The sequence below is a fragment of the Mustelus asterias genome, unplaced genomic scaffold (assembly GCF_964213995.1).
Source record: "Mustelus asterias unplaced genomic scaffold, sMusAst1.hap1.1 HAP1_SCAFFOLD_1506, whole genome shotgun sequence".
Lineage (NCBI taxonomy): Eukaryota > Metazoa > Chordata > Chondrichthyes > Carcharhiniformes > Triakidae > Mustelus > Mustelus asterias.
This window is the reverse complement of record NW_027591451.1, coordinates 33,082-59,488: the sequence shown is the minus strand read 5'-3', so window position 1 is coordinate 59,488 and position 26,407 is coordinate 33,082. Positions and strand designations below refer to the sequence as shown.

The following is a 26,407-nucleotide window of genomic DNA, read 5'->3' as shown; positions in this document are numbered from 1 at the left end:
CCACTAGTGGGAAAAACTAGAACCAGAGGCACAACCTCAGGCTAAAGGAACGATCCTTTAAAACAGAGATGAGGAGGAATTACTTCAGCCAGAGAGTGGTGAATCTGTGGAACTCTTTGCCACAGAAGGCTGTGGAAGCCAGGTCATTGAATGTCTTTAAGACAGAGATAGATAGATTCTTGAGAAATAATGGGATCAGGGGTTATGAGGAAAAGGCAGGAGAATGGGGATGAGAAAAATATCAGCTATGATTGAATGGCGGAGCAGACTCGATGGGCCGAGTGGCCTAATTCTGCTCCAGTGTCTTATGGTCTTATGAGAAGAAAGTTCTTCACACAAAGGACTGTGATTTTTTTTTGGAATTCTCTAGTGGAGGGTTGTGGATGCTTGGTCAGTTTATTCATGACTGAGATCGATGGACTTTTGGATACTTTGGGAATTAAAGGACGTGGGGATGGGATAGGAAGGTGAATGGCAGAGCAGGCTCGAGGGGCTGAATGGTCTATGCCTTTCTTACCTGTTTATTCCTTGTTACTCTTCATCAACTGAACATCATTCCGAATTTCCAACTGACTTGCAGCATCCAGGACATTTTGTGGAGAGAGTTCCAGGCGTCCCCTCCCCTGCTGCTTCCTGTCAGTGAAGTTTAAAGTTTATTTATTAATCACAAGTAGTTTACATTAACACTGCAATGAAGTTACTGTGAAAATCCCCTAGTTGCCACACTCCAGCGCCTGTCTGGGCACACTGAGGGAGAATTTAGCATGGCCAATCCACATAACCAGCACGTATTTCAGTATGAAGTAATATATCAACCGACTCAAGAACAGCTTCTTCCCTGCTGCTGTCAGACTTTTGAATGGACCTACCTCGCATCAAGTTGATCTTTCTCTACACCCTAGCTATGACTGTAACACTACATTCTGCACTCTCTCGTTTCCTTCTCTATAAACAGTATGCTTTGAAGAGAGTGCTTTTCACTGTATGTTAATACATGTGACAATAATAAATCCAATCTTTTGGACTGTGGGAGGAAACCGGAGCACCCAGAGAAAACCCACACAGACATGGGGAGAAAGTGCAAACTCCACACAGACAGTGACCTAAACCAGGAATTGAACCCAGGTCCCTGGCGCTGTGAGGCAGCAGTGCTAACCACTGTGCCACAAGGGGGAAGGGAGACTTTGGGAGATTAAACTGACTGGGCTACCTGAGCCCGGCCAGAAAGGGGGTAATGGGGGAGATTCCAATGGAGCAGGAGGATGACGGACGGCCATTTTTAATCTTAGGCCTGAGAGAGCAGGAGAGAGAGAGAGAGCAACATTGGATGGAATAAAATGGCTCATTTAAGAGGGGAATAAAAATCAAATGTAAGATCATAATTTAAAATTAGACAGATAAATTTAAACAGCTTGTAATAAAAAATCAAATAATTTACTTTTTATCACTTACAGGGATGTTGGCAGCTGTAACTGGCAGTTGGGCTAGACAGCATCTGAGATTAATAAAATCCTCTGAACAGCGAGGGTTTAAAACTCTTGTCCCTGATGTGGTAATCTGTCAATCTCAGCACAGCTCAGCCTGAATCTCCCTCCCCACTCAGCCTCCCTCAGTCGCCATTGTAAACCTTCAACAACGTATCCACCCACACACACACCCACACCCCCCCCACACACCCACACACCCTCCACACTCACACACCCACACCCCCACACTCAGACACCCCCACACTCACACACCCCCACACACACACACATACCCTCCACACACACACACACCCACACTCACACACACCCACACCCACACACCCCCCCACCCACACCCACACCCACCTTCAAACACACTCACACACTCTCTCACACACTCTCTCACACACTCTCTCACACACTCACACACACCCACACATACACCCACACTCACACCCACCTTCACACACACTCTCTCACACACACACCCACACACACACCCACACCCCCCCCACACGCTCACACACACACACACCCACCCACACTCACACACACACCCACCTTCACACACACTCACACACTCTCTCACACACACACCCACACCCCCCCCACACACTCACACACACACCCACACCCCCACACTCACACACACACCCACACCCCCACACTCACACACACACCCACACCCCCCCACACACTCACACACACACACACACACACCCACACTCACACACCCACACACACACCCACACCCCCACACTCACACACACACCCACACCCACCTTCACACACACTCACACACACTCACACACACTCACACACACAGACACACACACCCCCACACCCACCTTCACACACACACACACAGACACACACACACACACAGACACACACACACCCACACCCACCTTCACACACACTCACACAGACACACACACACCCACACCCACCTTCACACACACTCACACACACTCTCTCACACACACAGACACACACTCTCTCACACACACACACACACACTCACACACACATACCTTCTCTATCCCTCTCCAGTCCCTCCCCCACGCTCCTTTTCCATTTTTAAAAATTATTTTCTTTCATGTGATATGGGTGTCATTGGTTAGGGCAGCATTTTAACCACCCACCCCCTAATTGTCTTTGATTTGATTTGATTTATTATTTTCACATGTATTAGTATACAGTGAAAAGTATTGTTTCTTGCGCGCTATACAAAGCATACTGTTCATAGAGAAGGGGAGAGTGTGTTACAGTCATAGCTAGGGTGTAGAGAAAGATCAACTTAATGAGAAAGTGGTGGTGAGCTGCTTTCTTGAACCACTGCAGCCCATGTGCAGTATGTACACCCACAGTGCTGTTAGGGGGTGGAGTTCCAGGATTTTGATCCAGTGACACTGAAGGAACAGCTGATATATTTCCAAGTCAGGATGGTGAGTGAATTGGAGGGGAACTTGCAGGTGGTGGTGTTCCTATGTATCTGCTACCCCCCTTGTCCTTCTAGATGGAAGTGGTTGTGGGTTTGGAAAGTGCTGCCTAAGGATCTTTGGTGAATTGCTGCAGTGCATCTTGTAGATAGTACACACTGCTGCTACTGAGTGTCGGTGGTGGAGGGAGTGGATGTTTGTGGATGTGGTGCCAATCAAGCAGGGCTGCTTTGTCCTGGATGGTGTTGAGTTTCATGAGTGTTGTTGGAGCTGCACCCATCCAGGCAAGTGGGGAGTATTCCATCACACTCCTGTGAGTTAGATTTATTCGTGGCTAACTTCGTGGGCTGTAGTTTTGGATCCTTCCCACCATACTGAGGTCAGTGTAATAATCTGTAATGAGAGGGCTCCATCTTGTCTCTGCAGTCACACAGGCCCCATGTGGCTCAGACCTAACCTCAAAGTCAAGATGGGAATTCATCTGACACACACTGGGGTGGGAGCATTCACTAATGATCCCTGTGCCCAGGATGTGTGCAACAACAACACACGATGTATTAATGAACCCCAGACTGCAGCCATTATTGAACCGCATTCATGGATATTTACTGATCTCCACCCCATCTCTCTCTACATTTGTTACACATCAGTGTGCGTTTTCATGTGAATAGTCCCCTCACCCTTCTCCAATTGTGGCCCATCTTCCTCCATCTGACTATAGAATCCTTCAGCACAGGGAGGCCATTCAGCCCTTTGTGTCCATGCTAACTCTTTGGCAGAGTTATAAGAACATAAGAACATAAGAAATAGGAGCAGGAGTAGGCCATCTAGCCCCTCGAGCCTGCCCCGCCATTCAACAAGATCATGGCTGATCTGACGTGGGTCAGTACCACTTACCCGCCTGATCCCCATAACCCTTAATTCCCTTACCGATCAGGAATCAAATACTCCCGTTCCCCCAGTTGGCCCTGCAAACTCTTTCTCCTGTGAAAATATTGCAAGGAAAAGTGAGAGACAGAAATGGCCCAAGATCAGAAAGAGATGACAAAAGCAGCAATTCGAAAAGTATAAAATCCAGTGAGTGTGGGGAACACTCGACAGGATCAGTAACATCTGGAAAGAGAGAAGACAGCTGGAATCGTCCAGGTTGACATTCTCAGCAGAGAAACGTATCAGAGTCAAAGCAAAAGGAAAGTAACCCAACTCTGAAATGCTGACCTCTATATCCAGAGAATATAAGGTGGCGAACGTCAGCCCTGGTTAGTCTAACATGGAGTCACTGTGAACAGATCACCCCAGGATGGAGATATCGGGCGGGGTTTTACAGCTTTGCTTGTCCCAAAACCAGAAAATCCCGCCCGAGGTGAACGGACCTTCCCATTGTCCATCCTCCACTCACTCCGATTCCCGTGGTGGGCGGGACAGTAAAATTCCAGCCATCGGCCTCAGCGGGAGCCTGGCGTGGATTTACTGGAGTGAGTAATGCACTCACGTTAAATTATAAGGAGTGATTACACCCACGAGGGGTTAATTCTCGAGAATTTTAAAGGTTAAGGGGTGATTTGAACAAATTTTTCAAGATATTAAAGGGATAGATAGGATAGAAAGAGAGAGAAAAAGTATTGCCATGTCTTGGGGAGTTTCAGACGATGGGACAGAGTTTAGAAATCTCAGGAGTGAGATTAGGAAACATTAATTGACAGAAAGGGTGGGAGAAGTTTGGAGTTCTCTTCCACAAATGGCTATTGAAGCTGAGATTGATGGGTTTTGTTATTGAAATGTGATGTGGAGCTCGGTTAGGAATCAGCCATACTGACCAAACAGGCTCGAGGGGCTGAATGGCTTTCTCCTCGTCCTGTATTCTGATGGGAGTGAGTGTGGAAGCCGGGAATTGGAGGAGGAAGAGAGAGTGAAGAATAGAGTGAGCATTGATGAAGGAATAGATCATCGATCGAATCTCGGGGAATATTGGTGTGAGTTAATGTTTCTGACCAATCGAAGGGAAGAAATCGATAGAAAATCAGGTGGAGAAGAGAGAGAATGAAGACTTTTATAAATTCTGCAAAGGTGTGACCTTCACAAAGTGTGAATTTGGTTATTCGGATTATAAATCGAAATTGCTCAGAGTGTGCTCTGAAATTGCATCAAATTGTGGGGCTTTAGTGTTCGTGGAGAATGTGTTGGTTTTCCACAGTGATGGATTTGAGAATGATTCTAGAGTTTGGGCTTAAGGAATGTGTAAGAGACTCGAGTGAATAAAGCCTGGCCATTAACCATAGTACCCTGAAGAAGAGAGAGAGAATGTATCTGGCTGCCTGTCTATATATGTTTGTGTATCTGTGTGGTGTCTGAGTGCTGTCTGGTTCTGTCTGTCTATGTATATGTGTGTATTTGTGCATGATGTATGTGTGTCTGTCTGTGTGTATATCTGTGTGATGTGTGTGTGTGTCTGCCTCCATGTTTCTGTATGTGTGTGTAACTGTGTCTGTGTCTGAGTGCTGTCTGGTTCTGTCTGTCCATGTATGTGTGTGTATCCCCGCGTGATGTGTGTGTGTATCTGTTGGTGTGTGTGTCTGTCTGTCTACGTATGTGTTTCTGTATGTGTTTGTAATGGTGCCTGTGTCTGAGTGCTGTCTGGTTCTGTCTGTCTATGTGTATGTTTATGTACGTTTGTGTGTGTTTCTATCTATCTGTGCTCATCTGTGTCTGACTGTGTGTGTGTGTGTGTCTGTTTGTGTGTATGTCTGACTTTGTCAGTCAGTGTGTGTATGTGGATGTGCCTGTGTCTATGTGTCTGTCTGTGTGAATTTATCTGACTGTGTGTGCATGTTGTGTGTGTCTCTGCATGTGTGTGTGTATGTCTGTCTGTCTGTCTTTGCCTGTCTGTATGTGTGAATGGATCTGACTGTGTGTGTGTGTGTATGTGTGTTTTTATCTGACTGTGCCTGTGTGTGTGTGTGTGTCTGTGTGTATGTGTCCGTGTGTGTGAGTTTATCTGACTGTGTGTGTGTATGTGAATGTATCTGACTGTGTGTGTGTGTGTATGTGTGTTTTTATCTGACTGTGCCTGTGTGTGTGTGTGTCTGTGTGTATGTGTCTGTGTGTGTGACTGTGTGTGTCTTTTAGTATTCAACCTTCTGGTACCTCAGCCAAGTGTCTGTTCCACAAGAGCTGGGGTAATGGTGGTATTTTCTGAGGAGTTTGTATTTGCCCCCATTCTGGCTGTTCACATGAATATTTCTGGATGCTGCCATGTTTCTGGTGAGCTTCAGCCAGTGAAATGAGAGGAAATTTCTCGATCATTAATTTCAGCAAACTGGTCAAAACCAAATCTGTCACTCCATCACTCTCACTCAATGAGAGCCAATCACACGGTGACGGGGCATTTTACCATCAGTGTGTAAATTAGTAAACTCGATGGGCGTTGCTCGTCCCGAAACCGGAAAATCCCACCCGAGGTCAACAGACCTTCCCATTATCCAGCCCTCGCTCCAATTCCCGTGGCAGACGGGGCGGAAAGGCACCGGCCAATGTCTTTTCAATCAGCTGTTCATTGCAGGTTCGGTCAGTTATGTCTTGAGGGCCCTAGCCACCCTGGAAATGGTGGGTTCACACTCACTCCTGGGACATCAGCACGAAATCTATGCTCACATTGCACTGAGGGAGTGCCGCACTGTCAGAGGGTCAGTACTGAGGGAGTGCCGCACTGTCAGAGGGTCAGTACTGAGGGAGTGCCGCACTGTCAGAGGGTCAGTACTGAGGGAATGCCGCACTGTCAGAGGGTCAGTGCTGAGGGAGTGCCGCACTGTCAGAGGGTCAGTACTGAGGGAGTGCCGCACTGTCAGAGGGTCAGTGCTGAGGGAGTGCCGCACTGTCAGAGGGTCAGTACTGAGGGAGTGCCGCACAGTCAGAGGGTCAGTACTGAGGGAATGCCGCACTGTCAGAGGGTCAGTACTGAGGGAGTGCCGCACAGTCAGAGGGTCAGTACTGAGGGAGTGCCGCACTGTCAGTGGGTCAGTACTGAGGGGGTGCAGCACTGTCAGAGGGTCAGTACTGAGGGAATGCCGCACTGTCAGAGGGTCAGTACTGAGGGAGTGCCGCACTGTCAGAGGGTCAGTACTGAGGGAGTGCTGCACTGTCAGAGGGTCAGTACTGAGGGAGTGCTGCACTGACAGAGGGTCAGTGCTGAGGGAGTGCTGCACTGTCAGAGGGTCAGTGCTGAGGGAGTGCCGCACTGTCAGAGGGTCAGTACTGAGGGAATGCCGCACTGTCAGAGGGTCAGTACTGAGGGAGTGCCGCACTGTCAGAGGGTCAGTGCTGAGGGAGTGCCGCACTGTCAGAGGGTCAGTACTGAGGGAGTGCCGCACTGTCAGAGCGTCAGTACTGAGGGAGCGCTGCACTGTCAGAGGGTCAGTACTGAGGGAGCGCTGCACTGTCAGAGGGTCAGTACTGAGGGAGCGCTGCACTGTCAGAGCGTCAGTGCTGAGGGAGTGCCGCACTGTCAGAGGGTCAGTGCTAAGGGAGTGCTGCACTGTCAGAGGGTCAGTGCTGAGGGACTGCGTCAGGGAACTGGAGCAGCGGCTTGATGACCTTAGTCTAGTCAGGGAGAATGAGAGACAAATAGACATGAGTTATAGGCAAGTAGTTACACCGGGGCCTCGGGGAAAACACGTGGGTCACAGTTAGGATTAGTAAAGGTCATAAGCGTAATGTACCAGAGAGTATTCCAGTGGCTGTCTCTCACAATAGGGTGGGCTCGGCGACAGGTGTGAGAGGGGAGGGGAGTGAGCAATTAGTGGAGAGGTCACCTGTGGTTGTCCTCCTCCAAAACAAGTATATTGTTTTGGATAGTGTGGAGGAGGATGACTCTCCAGGGGTGTGGTGAACCATCGTTGGTTCCCACTGGATAGTACTGAGCCAGGGGCTGGCCAGTACTACAAGGATGTACATATGTTACTGTTGGGTTGTGCTATTGTTGCTGTTGGGTTAGGGTGGGGTTGTTACACCTTTGTATTGTAGTGTTGTGGCACATCCCAGTCGGGCTCCGCCTCCTGGGAGAGGTATAAGAGTCCCTGCTCTGGCCGGGACCCCTTCAGTCTGGGATAGTGTACATAAGTTCTGATAGCTTCATTAATAGTAAATAAAAGCCTTCATTTACTGAAGCCTCGAGCCTCGTGTCTAAATTGATGTGCATCAATTTTATTTACTATTATTAAACTCTCGACGGAAGAAAAAAAAGGAAGGAGAGTATGGAGCAAATTCTCAAGCCAGAACATCTGACGCTAGATCCACGTGCGGTGGGCGCTTCTAACACCTTCGACCACTGGCTGAAGTGTTTCGAAGACTACCTAGCAGCCTCCGCAGCGGTCACTGCAGACGATGACAGACTCCGGGTCCTCCATGCGAGGGTAAGCGACACAGTCTACCTCGCGATCCGTGCGGCTACTAATTACTCTAAGGCCCTCGAGCTTCTAAAGAAGCGCTATACAAAACCACCTAACGAGATACACGCTCGTTACCTCCTCGCCACACGATGTCGGCAGTCGGGCGAAACGATGAAGGACTATGCCAATGAGCTCTTACAGCTAGCCAGGGGCTGTGACTGCAAAGCTGTGTCGGCTGAGCAGAGCATGTACGACCTCGCCCGAGATGCGTTTGTGGCCGGGGTCGGATCATCAAACATCCGTCTCAAACTGCTGGAAAAGGGTAATCTCAATCTTACCCAGGCCATCGAATTAGCTGAAATGCTCGAGTCGGCTTCAAAGAGCTTAGTCTTATATCCAGAGGACCACGTGGAGACAACGTGGCAGGAGCAGTCGCAAATCCCTCCTCGCCCCTCGGGCTTGAAGTGCTGTGTAATGGCGTGCTCCCATTTGGGCCAGACGACGGCTGCAGCCCCATGTGGCCCGCGGTGCTATTTCTGCGGAGGAGCAAAACATATCCGACAAAAGTGTCCCGCTAAAGCGGTAATCTGCACCGCATGCGGTAAAAAAGGTCATTATGCAAAGGTGTGCAGATCAAAACCCAGGAACGGCAGTGCGGCCTGCGATTCTTCGGAGCTTGGATCATCACCATCATCGTCGAAGTCGTCGCGGGGTTCGTCCACGTGCGAGACCAGGACGACGCCATTACGGTCGACGGAGTCGGAGGAGTATGACCACCAGGGGTCGCTGAGTTTGGCGCCCTCACCCACGTGCGATTCATGGGGGCAGCCATGTTGGTCGACACTGACCACGAACGACTAGCAGGGGTCCTCCACATCGATTTCAGCTGCCTGCAGTGGCGCTCATGAACCAACGGTGGCGTCGATCATCCTGGACCAGGCCAAGCCTCATAGGCTCGATCGTTCAATGATGGATATCCAGGTAAACAATCATGTGATTTATTGTCTGTTTGACAGCGGGAGCACTGAGAGCTTTATCCACCCAGACACTGTGAAGCGGTGTGGACTCCAGATTCAACCTGCCAAACAGACAATCTCTATGGCATCAAGGTCCCGGTCTGTTGCCGTGCTAGGGAGTTGTGTGGTAACCTTGAAAGTACAAGGCACAGTTTACGAGCGCTTCAAGCTCCTTGTGTTGCCGTATCTTTGCGCGCCAATACTTCTTGGACTAAATTTCATGGTCCACTTGAGGAGTGTAATCCTACAGTACGGTGGGCCACTCCCTTCACTGGCAGTGGGAGAACAGCTGCAGTCTCCAAATTGCCCAACGCACCCCGCCTGCAATCTCTCTACGTTAAAGATCACCACACCCTCCTTATTTCAGAATCTGGTACCAGGCTGCAAGCCCATCGCTACTAAAAGTAGGCGTTACAGCACTGAGGATCGGATCTTCATTAGATCTGAGGTTCAGCGACTCCTCAAAGAAGGGATCATACAGCCCAGTGTTAGTCCGTGGAGGGCACAGGTTGTTGTGGTCAAGAGCGGGAACAAACCCCGGATGGTCATTGATTACAATCAGACCATTAACCGATATACGCAGCTGGATGCGTATCCTCTCCCGCGCATATCTGATATGGTCAATCAGATTGCGCAGTACCGGGTGTTCTCCACCATAGACCTCAAGTCCGCCTACCACCAACTCCCCATTCGCCCAGAGGACCGACAATACACGGCTTTTGAGGCGGATGGTCGCTTGTATCATTTTCTTAGGGTTCCCTTTGGTGTCACCAATGGGGTCTCGGTCTTCCAGCGTGCTATGGACTGAATGGTGGACCAGAACAGGCTGCGGGCTATCTTCCCGTACCTGGATAATGTCACCATCTGCGGCCATGATCAGCAGGACCATGACACAAACCTCCAAAACTTCTTACGCACTGCATCTCGCCTGAACTTGACCTACAACAGGGAGAAGCGTGTGTTCGGTACGCGCCGTTTAGCCATCCTGGGATACGTGGTGGAAAATGGGGTCATTGGCCCTGATCCAGACCGTATGCGCCCCCTTGCTGAACTTCCCTTGCCCGCTAGCGCAAAAGCACTGAGAAGGTGCCTAGGCTTCTTCTCCTATTATGCGCAGTGGGTCCCCAACTACGCGGACAAAGCCCGTCCGCTTATTAAGTCCACGACTTTTCCCCTCACGCCAGAGGCCCAATTGGCCTTCAAGAAATTGAAAGACGACATTGCGAAAGCCACGATGCACGCGGTAGACGAATCCATCCCCTTTCAGGTGGAAAGCGATGCATCTGATTTCGCCCTGGCCGCCACACTTAACCAGGTGGGCAGGCCCGTTGCAATTTTTCCCGCACCCTCCAAGGCCCCGAAATTCGGCATTCAGCGGTGGAAAAGGAGGCCCAGGCCATTGTGGAGGCCGTCAGACACTGGCGCCATTACTTGGTGGGAAAACGGTTCACCCTGATCACGGACCAGCGGTCCGTGGCGTTCATGTTTAACAACACGCAGAGGGGCAAGATCAAGAATGACAAGATCTTGCGGTGGAGAATTGAACTCTCCACCTATAACTACGATATCATGTATCGTCCAGGGAAACTCAATGAGTCCTCGGATGCCCTCTCGCGTGGAACATGCGCTAGTATTCAGGAGGATCGTTTGAACGCCCTCCATAATGATCTGTGCCATCCTGGGGTCACTCGGCTCTACCACTTTGTAAAAGCCCGCAACCTGCCTTACTCGGTGGAGGACGTCAGGTCGGTAACAAGGAGCTGTCGGATTTGCGCGGAATGCAAACCGCACTTTTACCGACCTGACCGGGCACATTTGGTCAAGGCCACTCATCCCTTCGAGAGGCTGAGTGTTGATTTTAAGGGCCCCCTTCCTTCAACAGATCGGAACGTGTACTTTCTAAACATCATCGATGAGTACTCCCGGTTCCCGTTTGTTGTCCCCTGTTCGGATGCTTCCGCTGCCACGGTGATCAAGGCATTCCGTGATCTTTTTACCCTGTTCGGGTACCCCAGCTATATCCATAGCGACAGGGGCTCGTCGTTCATGAACGATGACTTGAGGCAATTCCTGCTCTCATACGGGATTGCCTCTAGTAGGACCACGAGTTACAACCCTAGGGATAATGGACAGGTGGAACGAGAGAATGCTACAGTCTGGAAGGCTGTCCTACTGGCGTTGAAATCCAAAGGTCTTCCAATCTCCCGTTGGCAGGAGGTCCTCCCTGATGCGCTTCACTCTATTCGCTCCCTCCTGTGTACGGCAACCAATGCTACTCCCCACGAGAGGATGTTCTCATTCCCTCGGAAGTCTTCCTCGGGGATATCTTTACCAGCTTGGTTGACGTACCCAGGACCTGTCCTCCTGCGGCGACATGTAAGGGCCCGCAAGTCCGACCCCTTGGTCGAACAGGTCCACCTCCTCCACGCCAACCCTCAGTATGCCTATGTGGCATATCTTGACGGGCGAGAGGACACGGTCTCGATCCGAGATCTGGCGCCTGCAGGGGACGTAGCAACTCCTGTCGCTCCCATACCCCCAGTAACAAATCCATTATCTCTAATTTCTTCCCCGGACACGGCGCGGACAGCATCGGGACCATTGCTTAACAATTTTACTCCCATGCACAGCTTGCCTGAGCCCCGAAGATGGTCGCCACCGCAGGGCGTGTCAGGATCCCCTGCACTACCGTCTCCTCAGGGTCAACCGGCCTGTGAGTCCGTGGAAGAACAGCTGGACGCCGCCTTGGGGAGAACGCCACCGCAAGTGCCTACTCCGGTGTCACCGCCGGTATTGAGGAGGTCACAACGACGGTGCGGTCCCCCTGACCGTCTGAACTTATAGACTGCTGACACTTTATTCTGTTTTTTTGTACCCCGCCGGCCTTTGTTCTCAAAGGAGGGTGAATGTGGTGAACCATCGTTGGTTCCCACTGGATAGTACTGAGCCAGGGGCTGGCCAGTACTACAAGGATGTACATATGTTACTGTTGGATTGTGCTATTGTTGCTGTTGGGTGAGGGTGGGGTTGTTACACCTGTGTTTGTTACTGTTGTGGAACATCCCAGTCGGGCTCCACCTCCTGGGAGAGGTATAAGAGTCCCTGCTCTGGCCGGGACCCCTTCAGTCTGGGATAGTGTACATAAGTTCTGATAGCTTCATTAATAGTAAATAAAAGCCTTCATTTACTGAAGCCTCGAGCCTCGTGTCTAAATTGATGTGCATCAAGGGGTAAGTCACAGTGACCAGGTCACTGGCACACAATCAGGCTCTGTGGCCCGGAAAGGAAAGAGAGGGGTTAGGAGAGCAATAGTGGTGGGGGATGCATCGGTTAGAGGCACGGACAGGCAATTCAGTGGGTGCGAACAGGACTTCAGGATGGTAGTCTGCCTACCTGGTGCTGGGGTACTGGATGTCTCCGAGCAGATAGGAGGCATATTAAAAGGGGAGGATAAAGAAATGGATGTCATTGTACACATTGGTGCAAATGACGTAGATAGGAAGAGCAGGGGGGATCCTACGAGAGCAATTCAGGGAGTTGGGAAATAGGCTAAAAAGTAGGGCCTCCAGGGTGGCAATCTCTGGGCTGCTCCCAATGCCTAGGGCCAGTGAGGCTAGGAATAGGGAGATAGTACAATTGAATGCTTGGCTAAAGGACTGGTCCATGAGGGACGGCTTCATATTCCTGGATCACTGGGAAGTTTTCAAGAGAGGAGGGCACCTGTACAAGAAGGACAGGTCACAACTAAATTGGAAGGGCACGAATATCCTGGCTGGGAGTTTTGCTAGTGCAGTTTCGGTGGGTTTAAACTAATATGGCAGGGGGGTGGGGATCAAAAAAGTATGTCTACAAGTGTAGAGGCTGGGGACGAGCTTGGGGCCAGGACAAGGCTGGCAAAGAAGAAGAGCACTCTGGGGGAGGATGACCTCACTGGGCCTGGAGATCTGGAGTGCATCTACTTCAATACAAGGAGCGTAGCAGGTAAGACAGACGAACTTAGGGCCTTAATGCTTACGAGGAATTTGGATGTGGTTGCGCTGACAGAGACTTGGTTGAAAGAGGGACAGGACTGGCAACTGAATATTCCGGGGTACAAGTGTTTTAGGCGAGACAGAGGAGGGGCCAAAAGAGGTGGGGGAGTAGCAGTATTAGTTAGAGAGCATATTACAGCGGTGCAGAGGGAGGACAACTCAGAGGGGTCGTGTAACGAGTCACTGTGGGTGGAACTCAGAAACAGGAAGGGCGCAGTCACTATGTTGGGGGTATACTACAGGCCCCCCAACAGCCCAAGGGAAGTGGAAGAACGGATATGTCAGGAGATACTGGATAGGTGCAGGAAAAATAGGGTTGTTGTAGTGGGAGACTTCAATTTCCCTGTTATAGACTGGAAATCGCGTAGGGCTGGGAGTCTGAATGGGGAGGAATTTGTAAAATGCGTACAGGAGGGTTCTTTGGAACAATATGTAGATAGCCCGACTCGAGAGGGGGCTATACTGGACCTACTACTGGGGAATGAGCCCGGTCAGGTCTTCAAAGTTTCGGTTGGGGAACATGTGGCAAATAGTGACCACAATTCTGTTAGCTTTAGGATAGTGATGGAAAAGGATGAGTGGTGTCCCAAGGGTAAATTGTTGGATTGGGGGAAGGCTAACTTTAGTGGGATTAGGCAGAAATTGGCAGCTGTTGATTGGGAGAGGATGTTTGAGGGTAAATCCACATCTGGCATGTGGGAGTCTTTTAAGGAACAGTTGTTAGGGCTGCAGGATAGGCATGTGCCTGTAAAAAAGGATAGGAAGGGTAGGATTCGAGAACCGTGGATAACCATGGAAATTGAGGGATTGATCAAAAAGAAAAGAGAGGCGTACGTTAGGTCCAGGCAGCTAAAAACGGAGGGAGCTCTGGAGGAATACAAAAAGTAGGAAAGAACTCAAACGAGGAATTAGAAGGGCAAAAAGGGGTCACGAAATGTCCTTGGCAGACAGGATTAAGGAGAATCCCAAGGCATTTTATTCATACATCAGGAACAAAAGGGTTGTCAGGGAAAAAATCGGACCTCTCAGGGACAAAAGTGGGGAATTATGCTTAGAGCCCAAAGAAGTAGGGGAGATCCTAAATGAATACTTTGCGTCGGTATTCACAAAGGAGAGGGATGTGTTGACTGGGAGAGTCTCGGAGGGGAGTGTTGACCCGTTAGAGAAAATCTCCATTACAAGGGAGGATGTGTTAGGTTTTTTAGGGAATATAAAGACTGACAAATCCCCAGGGCCTGATGGAATCTATCCAAGGCTGCTCAGGGAGACGAGAGATGAAATCGCTGGGCCTCTGACGCAAATCTTTGTCTCGTCACTGGACACAGGTGAGGTCCCAGAGGATTGGAGGATAGCTAATGTGGTCCCATTATTTAAGAAGGGTAGGAAGGATAACCTGGGAAATTATAGGCCGGTGAGCTTGACGTCTGTGGTAGGGAAGTTGTTGGAGAGGATGTATGTGCATTTAGAAAGGAATAAACTCATTAACGATAGTCAGCATGGTTTTGTGAGAGGGAGGTCATGCCTCACTAACCTGGTGGAGTTTTTTGAACAAGTGACTAGAATGGTTGACGAGGGAAGGGCCATGGATGTCGTCTATATGGACTTTCGTAAAGCGTTTGACAAAGTCCCTCATGGTAGGTTGGTGCAAAAGGTTGGATCTCATGGGATAAAGGGGGAGGTGGCTAGATGGGTGGAGAACTGGCTTGGTCACAGAAGACAGAGGGTGGTAGTGGAATGGTCTTTTTCCGGCTCGATGCCTGTGACTAGTGGTGTTCCGCAGGGCTCTGTATTGGGACCTCTGCTGTTTGTGATTTATATAAACGATCTGGAAGAAGGTGTAACTGGGGTGATCAGTAAGTTTGCGGACGACACGAAAATGGCTGGACTTGCAGATAGTGAGGAACATTGTCAGAGGCTACAGAAGGATATAGATAGGCTGGAAATTTGGGCAAATAAATGGCAGATGGAGTTCAATCCAGATAAATGCGAAGTGATGCATTTTGGTAGAACTAACGTAGGGGGGAGCTATACGATAAATGGCAGAACCATAAAGGGTGTAGATACGCAGAGGGACCTGGGTGTGCAAGTCCACAGATCCTTGAAGGTGACGTCACAGGTGGAGAAGGTAGTGAAGAAGGCATATGGCATGCTTGCCTTTATAGGACGGGGCATAGAATATAAAAGTTGGGGTCTGATGTTGCAGTTGTATAGAACGTTGGTTCGGCCGCATTTGGAATACTGCGCCCAGTTCTGGTCGCCACGCTACCAGAAGGACGTGGAGGCTTTAGAGAGAGTGCAGAGGAGGTTTACCAGGATGTTGCCTGGTATGGAAGGGCTTAGTTATGAGGAGAGAGTGGGTAAACTGGGGTTGTTCTCACTGGAAAGACGGAGGATGAGGGGTGACCTAATAGAGGTGTATAAAATTATGAAAGGCATAGATAGGGTGAACGGTGGGAAGCTTTTTCCCAGGTCGGTGGTGACGTTCACGAGGGGTCATAGGTTCAAGGTGAAGGGGGGGGAAGTTTAACACAGATATCAGAAAGGACGTATTTTACACAGAGGGTGGTGGGGGCCTGGAATGCGCTGCCGGTCAAGGTGGTGGAGGCGGACACACTGGGAACGTTTAAGACTTATCTAGATAGCCACATGAACGGAGTGGGAATGGAGGGATACAAAAGAATGGTCTAGTTTGGACCAGGGCGTGGCGTGGGCTTGGAGGGCCGAAGGGCCTGTTCCTGTGCTGTATTGTTCTTTGTTCTTTGTCAGAGGGTCAGTCCTGAGAGAGTGCGGCACTGTCAGCGGGTCAGTGCTGAAAGAGTGCTGCACTGTCAAAGGGTCAGTCCTGAGGGAGTGCCGTACTTTCAGGGAGTCAGTCCTGAGGGAGTGCCACACTGTCAAAGGGTTAGTACTGAGGAAGTGCCGCACTATCAGAGGGTCAGTACTGAGGGAGTGCCGCACTGTCAGAGGGTCAGTGCTGAGGGAGTGCCGCACTATCAGAGGGTCAGTGCTGAGGGAGTGCCGCACTGTCAGAGGGTCAGTACTGAGGGAGTGCTGCACTATCAGAGGGTCAGTACTGAGGGAGTGCAGCACTGTCAGAAGGTCAGTACTGAGGAAGTGCCGCACTATCAGAGGGTCAGTACTGAGGGTGTTCCGCACTGTCAGAGCGTCAGTGGTGAGGGAGTGCCGCACTGTCAGAGCGTCAGTGGTGAGGGAGTGCCTCACTGTCAGAGCGTCAGTGGTGAGGGAGTGCCGCACTGTCAGAGGGTCAATGCTGAGGGAGTGCCGCACTGTCAGAGGGTCAGTACTGAGGGAGTGCCGCACTGTCAGAGGGTCAGTGCTGAGGGAGTGCCACACTGTAAGAGGATCAGTACTGAGGGAGTGCCGCACTGTCAGAGGGTCAGTGCTGAGGGAGTGCCGCACTGTAAGAGGATCAGTACTGAGGGAGTGCCGCACTGTCAGAGGATCAGTACTGAGGAAATGCTAAACTGTTGGAGGATGGCATGGTGGCACAGTGGTTAAAACTGCTGTTTTACAGCACCAGGGTCCTAGGTTCAATTCCGACCTCAGGTCACTATCTGTGTGAAATTTGTACATTCTCCTCGTGTCTGCGTGGGTTTCCTCCGGATGCTCCGGTTTCCTCTCATGTCCAAAGATGTGCAGGTTAGTTGGATTGGCCATGCTAAATTGCCCCTTAGTGTCCAAAAGATGTGTAGGTTAGGGGATTAGTAGGATAAATGGGTGGGGTTGCAGGGATAGTGCCGGGGTGTGTCTGGGTAAGATACTCTTATGTCAGAGAGTTGGTACAGGTTTGATGGGTCGAATGGCCTCCTTCTGCCCTGTCGGAATTCTATGGAATAAATCCCAGACTGGATAAAAGATTCCAGCCAATCATTATCGCTTAAACAACAATTTTAAAATCGGTGTCTGTCCATTGGCCATTCTCCCATTGCCCTTTTTGGGATCTTGCTGTGCTTCAGACGCCCTACCGACTGTGAATTTGCTGTGAATTCCCCCAGACAGCCTGAGCTGGTGAATGATGCTCTTCCACTGCAGCACCTTGGGAAAATCTCACTGATCATCACAGTTTAAACCGAACCCGATCCGGAGGACTGGGACAGAGACCACAGCACTGAGCTTAGCATTAAACAGTGGCACAGTACAGAGGCAGGCCATTCAGCCCATCATGCCTGTCCTTAGAAAATGCTATCCCTTCCTCTTTCCTCATTACCCTACATATCCAACTCTCTTCTGGATGTTGAATTGAAGAATGGAAAGTATTGAATCTGCTTCCTCACCTTTTCAGGCAGTGCACTGACAGGTGACAGAAGCGTTAGTGAGCGATCACTTTGGGACCAGTGACCATAATTCCATTAATTTTAGGATAGCTAAGGAAAATGATAGGTCTGGCCCAAAAGTTAATATTCTAAATTGGGGCAAGGCCAATTTTGATGGTATCAGGCAGGAACTTTCAACAGTTAGTTGAGGGAGTCTGTGGGAAGGCAAAGGGATGGCTGGTAAGTGGCAGGCTTTCTAAAGTGTGTTTACCAGGGTTCAGGGTAAACACATTCCTCTTAGAGTGAAGGGCAAGGCTGGTACAAGTCGGGAACCCTGGATGATTCGGGATATTGAGGCCCTGGTCAAGAAGAAGAAGGAGGCACATGACATGGAAAGGCAGCTGGGATCAAGTGGATCCCTTGAAGAGTATAGCGGGTATAGAAGTCGAGTTAAGAGAGAAATCAGGAGGACAAAAAGGGGACATGAGATTGCTTTGGCAGATAAGGCAAAGGAGAATCCAAAGAACTTCTACAAGTACATAAAGGGTAAAAGAGTAACAAGGGAGAGAGTAGGACCTCTTAAGGATCAACAAGGTCATCTATATGCAGATCCACAAGAGATGAGTGAGATCCTAAATGAATATTTCTCATCAGTATTTAATGTTGAGAAAAGCATGGATGTTAGGGAACTTGGGGAAATAAATAGTGATGTCTTGAGGAGTGTACATTTACAGAGAAGGAGGTGCTGGAAGTCTTAAAGCGCATCAAGTTAGATAAATCCCCGGGACCTGATGAAATCTACCCTCGGATATTTGGGAGGCTAGGGAGGAAATTGCAGGTCCACTAGTCGAGATATTTGAATCATCGATAGTCACAGGTGAGGAGCCCGAAGATTGGAGAGTGGCAAATGTTGTGCCTTTGTTTAAAAAGGGCTGCAGGGAAAAGCCTGGGAACTACAGGCCAGTGAGCCTCACATCTGTGGTGGGTAAATTGTTGGAAGGTATTTTGAGAGACAGGATCTACAGGCATTTAGAGACGCAATGACTGATTAGGGACAGTCAGTATGGCTTTGTGAGTGGAAAATCATGTCTCACAAATTTGATTGAGTATTTTGAAGGGGTAACCAAGAAGGTAGATGAGGGCAGTGCAGTTGATGTTGTCTACATGGACTTTAGCAAGGCCTTTGACAAGATACCGCATGGTAGGTTGTTGCATAAGGTTAAATCTCACGGGATCCAGGGTGAGGTATCTAAATGGATACAAAATTGGCTTCTTGACAGAAGACAGAGGGTGGTTGTAGAGAGTTGTTTTTCAAACTGGAGGCCTGTGACCAGCGGTGTGCCTCAGGGATCGGTGCTGGGCCCACTGTTATTTGTCATTTATATTAATGATTTGGATGAGAATATAGGAGGCATGGTTAGTAAGTTTGCAGATGACACCAAGATTGGTGGCATAGTGGACAGTGAAGAAGATTATCTTGGATTGCGATGGGATCTTGATCAATTGGGCCAGTGGGCTAACGAATGGCAAATGGAGTTTAATTTAGATAAATGTGAGGTGATGCATTTTGGTAGATTGAACCAGGGCAGAACTTACTCAGTTAAAGAACAAAGAACAAAGAACAGTACAGCACAGGAACAGGCCCTTCGGCCCTCCAAGCCCGCGCCGCTCCCCGGTCCAGGATTGAATCCTGAATCCAGGATCCCCGCCCAATTTTCCAGCCTATCTACATACCAATATCCTATCCACCGAGCTGTCCCCCACAGCTACGATGCTTTGTTCATTACAACCTATTAACTCACCCCCACCCCCCCATTCCAGACCATGTGATCTCCAGGGAGAGGCGAAAACCCAGAGTGAAAAACCCCAGGGCCAATATGGGGAAAAAAAATCTGGGAAATTCCTCTCCGACCCCCTTAGGCGATCGAAACGAGTCCAGGAGATCACAATGGCCCTGATCGGAAAATGCTTCCCAACCCTAGTCATTTCCACTTCCACGAGAAACAAGGAACAATTAGCCCGCGCCGCTCCCTGGTCCAAACTAGACCACTCTTTTGTATCCCTCCATTCCCACTCCGTTCATATAGCTGTCTAGATAAGTCTTAAACGTTCCCAGTGTGTCCGCCTCCACCACCTTGCCCGGCAACACATTCCAGGCCCCCACGACCCTCTGTGTGAAATATGTCCTTCTGATATCTGTGTTAAACCTCCCCCCCTTCACCTTGAACCTATGACCCCTCGTGAACGTCACCACCGACCCGGGGAAAAGCTTCCCACCGTTCACCCTATCTATGCCTTTCATAATTTTATACACCTCTATTAAGTCTCCCCTCATCCTCCGTCTTTCCAAGGAGAACAACCCCAGTTTCCCCAATCTCTCCTCATAACCAAGCCCCTCCATACCAGGCAACATCCTGGTAAACCTCCTCTGTACTCTCTCCAAAGCCTCCACGTCCTTCTGGTAGTGTGGCGACCAGAACTGGACGCAGTATTCCAAATGCGGCCGAACCAACGTTCTATACAACCGCAACATCAGACCCCAACTTTTATACTCTATGCCCCGTCCTATAAAGGCAAGCATGCCATATGCCTTCTTCACCACCTTCTCCACCTGTGACGTCACCTTCAAAGATCTGTGGACTTGCACACCCAGGTCCCTCTGCGTCTCTACACCCTTTATGGTTCTTCCATTTATCGTGTAGCTCCTCCTTACATTATTCCCACCAAAATGCATCACTTCGCATTTATCAGGATTGAACTCCATCTGCCATTTCCTTGCCCAAATTTCCAGCCTATCTATATCCTTCTGTAGCCTCTGACAATGTTCCTCACTATCTGCAAGTCCTGCCAGTTTTGTGTCGTCCGCAAACTTACTGATCACCCCAGTTACTCCTTCTTCCAGATCATTTATATAAATCACAAACAGCAGAGGTCCCAATACAGAGCCCTGCGGTACACCACTAGTCACAGGCCTCCAGCCGGAAAAAGACCCTTCCACTACCACCCTCTGTCTTCTATGACCAAGCCAGTTCTCCACCCATCTAGCCACCTCCCCCTTTATCCCATGGGATCCAACCTTTTTCACTAGCCTACCATGAGGGACTTTGTCAAACGCTTTACTAAAGTCCATATAGACGACATCCACGGCCCTTCCTTCGTCAACCATTTTGGTCACTTCTTCAAAAAACACCACCAGGTTAGTGAGGCATGACCTCCCTCTCACAAAACCATGTTGACTATCGTTAATGAGTTTATTCCTTTCTAAATGCGCATACATCCTATCTTTAAGAATCTTCTCCAACAATTTCCCCACCACGGACGTCAAGCTCACCGGCCTATAATTACCCGGGTTATCCTTCCTACCCTTCTTAAATAACGGGACCACATTGGCTATCCTCCAATCCTCTGGGACCTCACCTGTGTCCAGTGACGAGACAAAGATTTGCGTCAGAGGCCCAATGGTAGGGTGTTGGGGAGAGTTACAGAACAAAGAGATCTAGGGGTAGAGGTTCATAGCTCCTTGAAAGTGGAGTCACAGGTGGACAGAGTGGTGAAGAAGGCATTCGGCATGCTTGGTTTCATTGGTCAGAACATTGAATACAGGAGTTGGAATGTCTTGTTGAAGTTGTACAAGACATTGATAAGGCCACATTTGGAATACTGTGTACAGTTCTGGTCACCCTATTATAGAAAGGATATTATTAAACTAGAAAGAGTGCAGAAGCGATTTACTCGGATGCTACCGGGACTTGATGGTTTGAGTTATAAGGAGAGGCTGAATAGACTGGGACTTTTCTCTCTGGAGCGTAGGAGGCTGAGGGGTGATCTTATAGAGGTCTATAAAATAATGAGGGGCACAGATCAGCTAGATAGTCAATATCTTTTCCCAAAGGTAGGGGAGTCTAAAACTAGAGGGCGTAGGTTTAAGGTGAGAGGGGAGAGATACAAAAGTGTCCAGAGGAGCAATTTTTTCACACAGAGGGTGGTGAGTGTCTGGAACAAGCTGCCAGAGGTAGTAGTAGGGGTGGGTACAATTTTGTCTTTTAAAAAGCATTTAGATAGTTACATGGGTACGATGGGTATAGAGGGATATGGGCCAAATGTGGGCAATTGGGATTAGCTTGGGGCTTTAAAAAAAAGGCGGCATGGACAAGTTGGGCCGAAGGGCCTGTTTCCATGCTGTAAACCTCTATGACACTACAGATCACAACAAATCACTGCATTAGATAATCCTCCTAATGTCCCATAGCGCAAACAGAAACTACTGGAAATACTCAGCAGGTCTGGTAGCATTTCTGTTTCTTCCTGCATGTCATCTTAGGGCAGCACGGCGGCACAGTGGTTAGCACCGCTGCCTCAGAGCGTCAGGACCCAGGTTCAATTCCAGCCTCGGGTCACTGTCTGTGTGGAGTCTGCACATTCTCCCCGTGTCTGCGTGGGTTTCCTCCGGGTGCTCCGGTTTCCTCCCACACTCCAAAGATGTGCAGGTTAGGTGCATCGGCCATGCTAAATTCTCCCTCAGTGTACCCGAACAGGTACCGGAGTGTGGCGACCAGGGGACCTTCATAGTAACTTCATTGTGGTGTTAATGTAAGACTACTAGTGACTAATAAATAAACTTTTACTTTATCTTATGTGTCTTCTGGTGATGACCCCATTGGAAACAGTTTTCCTTGTTTAGTTTATTGAAACCTTTGGTAATTTTAAACATCTCTATTAAATCTCCCCTGAATCTTCTCTGCTGTAAACATAGCAATCCCAGTTTCTCCTAATCCTGCCAGTAACTGGATTCCTTCGCTTGTGTCCTCTGTCGATCACTGCTGATTGTTTGTTTTAAACTCTTGTCTCTAGGGATGAGGGGCAATGTGTCGAGGGCATTCTGGAAATCTTTGACATGTTACTGGCAGCCACTTCAAGGTTCCGAGAATTAAAGCTGCAACATGAGGAATATCTGTGCCTGAAAGCCATGGTTCTGCTCAACTCCAGTAAGTAAAAGGAAATTTGTTTCAAAATCTATTTTCTCCCGCTGAGATTTATTGTTGCTTGATCAGTGTGGACAGAAGCCTGTCCCGGGAGAAGGAAGATGGACTTTCGTACTCTGGTCGAAGCTTTTCAACCTGTTTGTTTTAAGTTGGAACAGTTTGTTGGCCTTGGTTCTCCCGCAGGAGTGGGGGCGGCAACATGCTCATCCCTGTCGCTGAGCAAATACCTTGGCATGGCTCCTTCGACAGACTTCCATCTCGCGCTGGGAAAACAATTCCATTAACCCTTCAGCCTCTCAAAGAGATTCAGCCACTCACTCCCACACAGCATTTTTGTCCCTCCCTCCATTCCCACTCCATCTCTCTCAGTTTCCCTCCTCCGTTAGCCTCCTCCCCCTTGTCCGAAATTAACTGTGAATGTCACTGCCCTCGGGATCCCTCACCGCCCCCTCCCACCCCCCCGCCACCCCGGTACGATCCCACCACTCGTCAGAACAAAGCTCTGGATCTCGGGGAGCTGCTGCTTTGGCCCAGTTCAGTTTGTGTCCCAACCTCCAAAGTGAGGGGTCAGATAGTGCTCAGACTGCGAGCAGAAAAGCCCCAGAAAATGATCCGGTCAGTGTCCTCTGCAATTCCAGTGGGAGCTCAGTGGAACTCTGAGGAGAATCAGATCTAAATATATTTTCCAACCAAACATCTGACAACGTTGCCCTGTAGATCATGTCCCATCAGGCCTCTCAATATCAGGAAATTCAGACTCAAACGGACTCGTCCACAACATGTCACACTCCTATCTGGTGATGGGCAGTAGATCATGAGAAAAAAAACAGGAATCAGAGCTGGAGTGAGAGGAGAGGGACTCTGTCTGGCTGATAGAGGAAGGGAGGCCAGAGATAGAAGATGGGAGGGGAAGAAAGGGGAGGGGGAGAGTTATATACACAAGTGGTTGTATGATTGCTTTAAGAGCCAGTCACATGATTTGATGGCCATGTCATTAGGGTGCTGCACAGGTTGCTGTTTGAGTTTCAGTTTGTCCTCTGTACGGAAGCAGCTCCTTCAATACACCTGTTGCGTGCTACTTTGAATCTACGCGTGCAAATTATATCTTTTTTCTTTTTGTGTAAAACCCACAACCTCGAACATAGAACATCACAAAAAGAAAATTAGCGACATATTGGGATTTTGTTTCATCGAGAACGTTGGGAAAGGATCCTAAAGTAGAAATAAATCACTGTGGGTCCTCACACTTGGAATATTAAAAGGCAGGGAAATCAACAACAGGATTAACAACTGAAGGGTCAGTGCAGGAAGAGCAAGTAAGAAGAAAGCTCTCTGTGTGGTTTTAAAAGAGCGGGTTTTTCTGATCAGAGACAGTGAGATTCCAGGCAGTATCTGGCATGTTTGAAAAGAAGGAATGCTTTGCTGTATGGCTGGGGTCGTTTAAAAAAAATACATCAAGTCACTGGTCTTCAGGGTTTAAAGGGGAGAGTACTGGGAAGACGGTAAAAAAGAATCGACTGAACAGTCTCGAATCGCCAGTACCCGTGAGAGAAATGGCAGTTCCGTTAGGATCCATGGGCCCTTTCAATGAAGAAAATGAATCATGGAGTTCCCATGCTGAGCAGGTTCAGTACATTGTGCAAGGGAGTAACATTGAAAATGAGTTGCTTGTATCAACTTTTATCAGTGCAATAGGAAGAAAAGCCTTTGATTTCCTTCATAATGTGGTTAATCCAGCAAAGCCAGGAACCAAAACATACGATGACTTGACAAAGATCCTCAAAGGATTACTCTTCAAAGCCAATGATCATCTTGCTGAACAGAAGTCGGCACATTGGAAATGGCTTCCAGATACAAATCTAGGGCATCTCTGCTTCAGTTTATCTTCTTACCGTGAGATGCAGGATTTAAGTGGAAGACAAAAGCATTGCTCAGCTTGTGACAACCTTAAAAAGGCTGGCCCAACATCGTGAGGTTGGTGAGTCGTCAGAAGGTTCTCTTTGAGATCGTTTAATTTCTGGCCTCCAAAATGAGGCTACCCAAAGAAGATTGTTTACTCAACGTGCTTTGACTTTAAAGACTGCAATAGAAATCGCAGCGTTGATGGAACTGGCTGCTAAAGAGGCTTCACAATTTGGTGCAGAAATGCAGATCCACAATTTGGGAACTGCCCATAAGTTGAAACAGAAACCAGCATGTCACAGATGTGCCAAAATGGGCCATTCAGTGAGTGAACGCTGGAGCAAAGATAGACAATGCAAGAGTTGAAGCAAAATGGGTCACATTGGAAAAGCTTGTTGGGGCTAGACCAGCTTCCCCTGAGAAGAATATTCAGAAGAAGAATCTGGATATCTTCAAGAAGGAAAAAAGTTGCATTCTATAAAAGAATTTACAACATGGAAGAAATGAATTACGACTATGAGAAGAGAATGTCCAATGCTGTGATGAAGAGCTCCAACAGACCGTCTTATCCATACAGGGTGAATCACATGGATTCTGGGTGATTCCAAAGTTAAGTGGACAGCCTATTAGGATGGAGGTTGATACTGGAGCTGCTGTATCTTTAATTCCTGAGACTACATTCCAACAAAAACTGAAGCATCTTCCTTTAAAACCAGCTGGTGTGAATTGAAGGACACACACGGAAGAGATTGGGTTGTTAAAAGGTTACATCATGGCCATCATAGAGTTGAGTGGACAAACAGTGGAGTTGTCTCTCCGTGTGGTCCGTGGTACTTTTCCAGCTCTGTTGGGAGATCATGGTTGGAGAAGATAAAGCTTAACTGGAGTACTGTCAACAGACTGGCCGATGTCAAAACAGTAACTTAGCAGTAAGTCTTGGCTCTACTGCACCTTCTGGACAAATACAAGAGTGTATTCGAAGAGACACTTGACTCAATGAAGGGAGTTGAAGTGAAACTCAAGATAAAGCCTAATAGTCAACCAAAAAGTCTCAAAGCAAGGACAGTGCCACTTGCAATTCATCGAAGAATTAATATGACTTGTTAACACTGGTGTATCGGGTTATAATGAGTGTCTTGGCTACTCCCATTGTATCTTTTAATATGGATAAACATATAGATGATATTGGAATAGTGTAGGTTAGATGGGCTTTAGATTGGTTTCACTGGTCGGCGCAACATCGAGGGCCGAAGGGCCTGTACTACGCTGTAATGCTCTATGTTCTATGTACCTGCCATGAAACCATTTAGTTTAGTTCATATTTGTGGCGATTTTAAAACAACCATAAATCCATGTTGTGCGCTGATCAATATCCACTTTCTTTAATTGAAGATTTGTTTGCTGGGTTATCAGATGGGCAGAAATTCAGCAAGGTTGATCTTTCACAAGCATATTCACAGGTGAATGTGGCCGCTGAATTGCAACCATTGTTACTTATTAAGGTCTTTTTCATGACAAAAGATTGCCTTTTGGAATAACATCTGCACTAGTCCTATTCCAAAGATTAATGGACCAGATTATAAGTGGTCTCTTTGGTGTACAATGTTACCTGGATGATATTCTAATGCCCAGGTTCAGTGAACAAGAGCACTTGAATAATTTAGAAGCAACATTGGAATGGCTTTAAGGCCATGGTCTGTGTATCAAGAAAGAGGAGTGTGACTTTTTCCAGAAGTCAGTCCAGTATTTAGGTCACATTATTGATAGTAAAAGCCTACATAAAACATCTAAAAAGATGGACGCTATTTCAGAAGCACCACGTCCGATAAATTAAATTCCCCAGGAGCTGTGCTGGGATTTGGATCATTTGCCTCTGGATAACGCGCGCGCGCAGTTACCGTAACCTCCTG

General features: G+C 48.5%; 1 protein-coding gene across 1 annotated transcript in view; it reads left to right on the top strand.

The window, feature by feature from the left end:
* The window catches only part of LOC144488386 (estrogen receptor beta-like), a gene marked incomplete at its 3' end in the record, with an annotated part of 66,848 nt that overhangs the window by 9,550 nt on the left and 30,891 nt on the right, over positions 1–26,407 (top strand). Inside the window, exon 3 of the mRNA XM_078206453.1 lies at positions 22,465–22,598. Within this exon, the coding sequence (XP_078062579.1) occupies positions 22,465–22,598 (134 nt within the window). The remainder of the gene's footprint in view (positions 1–22,464; positions 22,599–26,407) is intronic.